The sequence below is a fragment of the Lampris incognitus genome, chromosome 8 (assembly GCF_029633865.1).
Source record: "Lampris incognitus isolate fLamInc1 chromosome 8, fLamInc1.hap2, whole genome shotgun sequence".
NCBI lineage: Eukaryota > Metazoa > Chordata > Actinopteri > Lampriformes > Lampridae > Lampris > Lampris incognitus.
The window spans coordinates 32,313,228-32,319,227 of record NC_079218.1 but is presented as its reverse complement, the minus strand read 5'-3'; the positions used below and the strand labels follow the sequence as shown (position 1 = coordinate 32,319,227).

The following is a 6,000-nucleotide window of genomic DNA, read 5'->3' as shown; positions in this document are numbered from 1 at the left end:
TTCATGCTGTGGCTAATCAACGTTACACCTCTGTAGTTGCTACAGTTCTGCAAATCGCCCTTGTTCTTGAAAATCGGTACCAGTATGCTTCTTCTCCACTCCTCACTTCTCCTCTCACTTTCCAAGATTGTGTTAAACAGTCTAGTTAAAAACTACACTGCCATCTCTCCTAAACATCTCCATGCCTCCACACGTATGTTATCTGGACCAGCCACCTTTCCACTCTTCATCCTCTCATAGCTGCCCTCGCTTCCTCCTTGCTAATCCACTGCACTTCCTAATTCACCATCCCCTCATCATCTAACCTTTCTCTCATTTTCTTCATTCATCAGCCCCTCAAAGTACTCTTTCCACCTCCTAAACACACTCTCCTCGCTTGTCAGCACATTTTCATCGCTAACCTTCAACACCCTAACCTGCTGCACATCCTTCCCAGCTTGTATCCAATCGGTACAAGTCCTTTTCTCCTTCCTTAGTGTCTAATCTTTCTTCTAACTCGCCACGCGCCTTTTCATTTGCCACCTCGCTCTTCGCTTTACGCTGCGTCCCCTTGCACTGTGTCTACTTTCTTCATCTCCCTGACTACCCCACTCTTCCTCTGTATACTTTGTTGTACTTCCTCATTCCACCACCAAGTCTCCTTGTCTTCCTTTCTGTGTCCAGATAACACACCAAGTACCTTCCTAGCTGTCTCCCTCACTATTTCTGCAGTGCTTGCTCAGCCATCCGGCAACTGCATAACGACCGAAACCAACGACCAGTTTCATATGCAAATATGGGTGTGACCATAGATTAGAGTTTCAATGGCCACGTGCAGAGATTTTGGAATGTTTGCAATCACAGTAAGATGGCGACAGATGTACTCTTTCGTTCATCAGCTGGTTCTGAGCCTTCTGGAGGATCTCGTTAGTCCTTGACCAAAGATTTCATTTGCAGGTTCATGTGTAATCCCGCTCTGTCTGCATCTGGGGTTGAATCTCGGGTGGTTCCTGTAGTCTGCCATGTTACGCGCCGTTTGCTCGTACTCGTGTAGTACACGTTTAAGGCAATCCTCGCCGAAATGAGTCAAAATATTGTAGCGAATTCAGGGGACAATCTAGTTAATGGTCACACCCATATTTGCGTATGAAACTGGTTGTTAGTTTCGGTCGTTATGCATCTTTCACAATCATATGATGCTGTGATTGCAAATATTCCCAAATCCATTGAAACTCTAGTTTATTGTCACATGGTTTCGGTTGTTATGCAACTGTATTGTTTAAAAGGGGTGGGGATACCTGCAGTCACTTTAGACTTAAAATGCCACTTGGTCGAGTGATGAAACGTATCTGTCAATAAACATTGTATCCAGATGAACTGATTCAACCTTCTTTGATTTCCTTACCTGGATTATTGAACATGCATCAAGACACTAGAATGTGTTGTGTTGATCAATGCCATTTCAAGTAATCGGAGTCCAAAAAAGGCGGTTCACCCTAGACTGCCACCTACCGGCAAACCGGATCAGTTTTAAAGCGGTGGGTTGGGTTTAGTTTCCCCTCTGTTTGTGAGCGTGTCTTATTTCCGTGTCGTCATAGCGGAAACAGGAGTGAACGCACGTCAACCGCTGCACGTTACTGCTCCATGGCGACCGTTCGCGGTTTACGGGTGTCTGTGAGGTCCGACAGCGGCTCCGACCGCTCGGAGTGCGATGTCGAGTCCGAGTCGGATAAAGATGCCCGCGAATCGGAGCCCATGGAGGTGGAGGAAGGGGAAGTAGAGGCAGACGACATCCCCATAAACCGTTCTCTGAAAGAGCTGTTACCGGTAAGAGAGCCCAGTTGGGCCCGGTTGGACCGCGGACTGGCCTGTTCTCATGGGCGGCACCAACTGCATTGGCTCCGTGCTTTTGGTTACGGCAACCCCCGGCTCGTACAACATCGGGTTTTTTTTCTTTTTTGTATTTGGGTTTTTTTCCTCGCAGTTGTTTTTACTGTGTAAATAAAGAACAACTCTTTTTTTACAAAGAGTTCAATCACCCCGGGAGACTTGCTTTGTTTACAAGCTAACGTTAGCTTAAGAGTAGGCCATGTTTTATTCGTTCTCACTTGTTGCTAGCTCATGCAAGTAGCTTAACTGGGTGGTTGCGAAAAGATAATTACCTTCGTTTACTTTGCTATTTTATCAGACCACATATTCTTCTCGTCTGCTTTGTTTATGACACGGATTGCTTTATTAGGATGTGGCCGAAAGCAAAATAAGCAGGCTGGACCACTGAGATTAGCCATCAACCACGTAGTGTACTGATGATTTTCGCTCTTGACATCAAGGTTGTCTGCTCTACAACTTCCGCATTTGCCTCATTTACACGAGGTTAAGAGTGCCCGGTTTTGATCTAGATCAGTGGTTCTCAGCTGGTCTGGCCTTGGGACCCACATTTTCCCATGTTCGTTAAGTTGCGACCAACTTTTATAGAAATCAAATCAAGCAAATTTATTTCTCAAAATGGGCTAGTAACCACATATGCATGTAATGACATTTTTTAACATAAAATAAACAATTTTATCCGTGCATTCAAAGCACATTACTGTAGCAATAACAAATTGATCCTGATTAATCAACTGTTGAGTATGAAAATAACAAATGCATGCCGCTGATCCTGGTGAATATAAATTAGTATTATAATCATAACTACATAACTGTGTTTACACACATACTATGATAAGCTCTCGGAGTAAGCCTACTAAAACGGACTGTTTTCACTTAACAGGCATTTGGGGGAGCTAATGAGAGTTTCAAAGTCTGGGAGGGATCATGCTCAGTGTCCAGCCTGTTCCTCTGCTTTGACTTGCACCAAAGCACAGTCCCATAAAAACGCAGGCTCTTAGAAAATACATTTCTCCAAGAGTAAAAATGCAAGAGATTCCATGACTTTTCCAAAATATTTGTGATTTAAATGCTTGTGTTCTTAAATTAGGATAGATTGATTTGACTACTAACGACCACTTCAGCCAGCCAATACATGAATGTGCACCGGTACCCTAGTGTGAATGTGTCTGCTCGCCTCCTTCAGCGCGCTATTGAAAAGCTGAATGGCCTCCTCATTCTAACTGTAAGGGCCAATGGTCTAAATCGCCAGCCGTGGAAAATAACTTAATGTAAATTATAATTGATATGCCCTTAGAACAATAGTGTGATGACGATGATAAAGATTGTTTGTGGGAAAATGCATTATTGTGGGCTGAATTACGAAGAGGTAAATCTCTATGCACTCACCTAGGATAAGCGGGGGGGGGCACACTTGGGAGTAAACAATTTGTTGAATAACACTTTGTCTTGGCTACAACAACACGAAGTTCTTGCTCTGCTAATAAGATTCTGATTGGTCAGTGGCGTGAGATGAGACATGAGATGGCATTATTTGGGTTGAACAGACAGTCAGTGCAGGACCAGGTAGTCTGCATTCGCATACTATTCTAATAGAGAGAGCTTCAACTGGTTATGCCAAAACAAAATATCCAGTAAGCTCGACAGTTTCTTTGTTTATTTGACATGGACATGCTGATGCACATCAGGGACTGTACTGTGACCAAGGCACAAAGTGTCTGTGATTGTCTATGATAGAACTAAAAGCTTTTGTTGGAGTTGTGTAAGCTCGTGGAATATATGGTAGCAGAAACCTGAATATTGTGAGCTTCTGGTCAGAGTTTTTTTCAAAGAAACTATGGCAAAGAACCGCTTCAAAGAAATCATGAGCTTTCTCCATTTCGACTACAGAGAGGAAAGGCTTGAGCGTCTGTTGGCTGATATAAACCCATTTTCTACAACATAAGTGTTGAAACTGATTTGGTTGTGTTTTTCATTCATTCAGTCATTCATCTTCAGCCGCTTCTCCAGGGTAAGGTCGCGGTGGCAGCAAGCTAAGTAGGGCACTCCAGGCATCCCTCTCCCCAGCAACACCCTCCAGCTCCTCCTGAGGGATCCAGTGGCATTCCCAGAATAATTGGAAGTGTAGTCCCTCCAGCAAGTTCTCGGTCTACCCCTGGGTCTCCCCCCAGTTGGCTGTGCCCAGTAAACCTCCAAAAGAAGGCGCTCAGGGGGCATCCTAATCAGATGCCTGAACAACCTCAACTGGCTCCTTTTGATGCGAAGGAGCAGCGGCACTACTTCAAGCTCCCTCCGAATGTCCGAGCTCCTCAGCCTATCTCTAAGGCTGAGCCCTGACACCCTACGGAGGAAACTCATTTCAGCCGCTTGTATCTGCGATCTCACTCTTTCAGTCACTATCTAAAGCTCATGACCATAGGTGAGGGTTGGAATGAAGATTGACTGGTAAATTGAGAGCTTTGCCTTCCGGCTCAGCTCCCTCTTCTTCACCACAATGGTCCGGTATAATGTCCGCATTACGGCTGATGCTGCACCTATCCGCTTGTCAATTTTCCGCTCCATCCTATCATCACTCGTCAACAAGATCCCGAGATACTGGAACTCCTTCACTTGAGGCAACAACTCATCCCCAACCCGGAGGGAGCAATCCACCATATTACAGTAGAGAACCATGGCCTTGGATGTGGAGGTGCTGACTGTCATCCCTGCCATTTCACACTCAGCTGCAAACTGCCCCAGTGCACGCTGGAGGTCGCGTTCTGATGAAGGCAACAAAACCACATCATCTGCGAAGAGCAGAGATGCAATTCTGAGGTTCCCAAAATAGACACACTCCTCACCTTGGCTGCGTCTTGAGATCCTGTCCATGAATATCACATTCGGACTCTGAGACGAGGGACAACCTTGGCGAAGTCCGACACCCACCGAAAACGTGTTTGACTTTGTGCCAAGAATGCGGACACAGCTCTCACTTTGGTTATACAAGGACCGGGTGGCTTGTAGCAACTGCCCCGATACCCCATATTCCCGCAGTACCCCCCACAAAGTGCCCTGGGGTACACGGTCGTAAGCCTTCTCCAAGTCCACAAAACACATGTAGACTGGCTGGTCAAACTCTCATGCCCCCCTCAGCACTTCCACAAGGTTAAAGGTTTGGTCCATTGTTCCACGGCCTGGACAGAATCCGCATTTTTCCTCCTGGATCCAAGGTTTGACAATCGTTTGGCGCCTCCTTTCCAGCACTATACAGTAGACTTTCCCAGGGAGGCTGGTCCTCCTTTTTAAATATGGGAACCACCACCCCAGTCTGCCACTCCATAGGTATTGTCCTTGACCTCCACGCGACACGGAAGAGTCGTGTCAGCCCAACAATGTCCAGAGCCTTCAGCATCCCAGGGTGAATCTCAGCCAAACCCAGCACCTTGCCATCGAGGAGCTTTTTAACTACCTCAGAGACCTCTGCCAAGGATATGGGTGGGGCTTCCCATGAGTCTTCAAACTCTACCTCCTCCACTGAGGATGTGTTAGCCGAGTTCAGGAGCCCCTGAAAGTGTTCTTTCCTACGCTCGACAACATCCCGAGCCTAGGTCAACAGTTCTCCTCAAGCCCTGCTTCCCCTTCCTGAGTCGCCAGATGATTTGCCAGAACTTCCTTGAGGCCAACCGAAAGTCCTCCTCTATAGCCTCGCTGAACTCCTCCCACACCAGAGTTTTTGCTTCCACGACCACCGAAGTGGCAGCCCTTCTAGCCTCCCAGTACCTGTGTGCTGCTTCAGGAGACCCCTGCGCCAACCAAGTCTGAAAGACCTCCTTCTTCAGCCTGACAGCTTCCCTCACTGCCAGTGTCCACCTGCAGGTTCTTGGGTTTCCGCCTCAACAGGCACCGACGACCTTATGACCACAACTCCTACCTGACGCACCTGCAATAGAGGCTTTGACTATGGCCCACTCAGACTCCATGTCCCCAGCCTCCCTCGGGATACATGAGAACTTATTCCGGAGGTGGGAGTCGAAGACCTCACAGACAAGAGCCTCCGCCAGACATTCCCAGTTCACCCTCACTACATGTTTGGGCTTGCCAGGTCTGTCCGGCAGCCTTCTTCCCCACCATCTGATCCAACTCACCACCAGGTGG

General features: G+C 47.1%; 1 protein-coding gene across 1 annotated transcript in view; it reads left to right on the top strand.

Annotated features, from left to right (window-relative positions):
- Positions 1-1,596: 1,596 nt before the first annotated feature.
- Positions 1,597-6,000, top strand: part of ncbp3 (nuclear cap binding subunit 3) — a 31,174-nt gene continuing 26,770 nt past the window's right edge. The window contains exon 1 of the mRNA XM_056284732.1: positions 1,597-1,806. Coding sequence (XP_056140707.1) covers positions 1,624-1,806 — 183 coding nt within the window. The 5' untranslated portion in view covers positions 1,597-1,623. The remainder of the gene's footprint in view (positions 1,807-6,000) is intronic.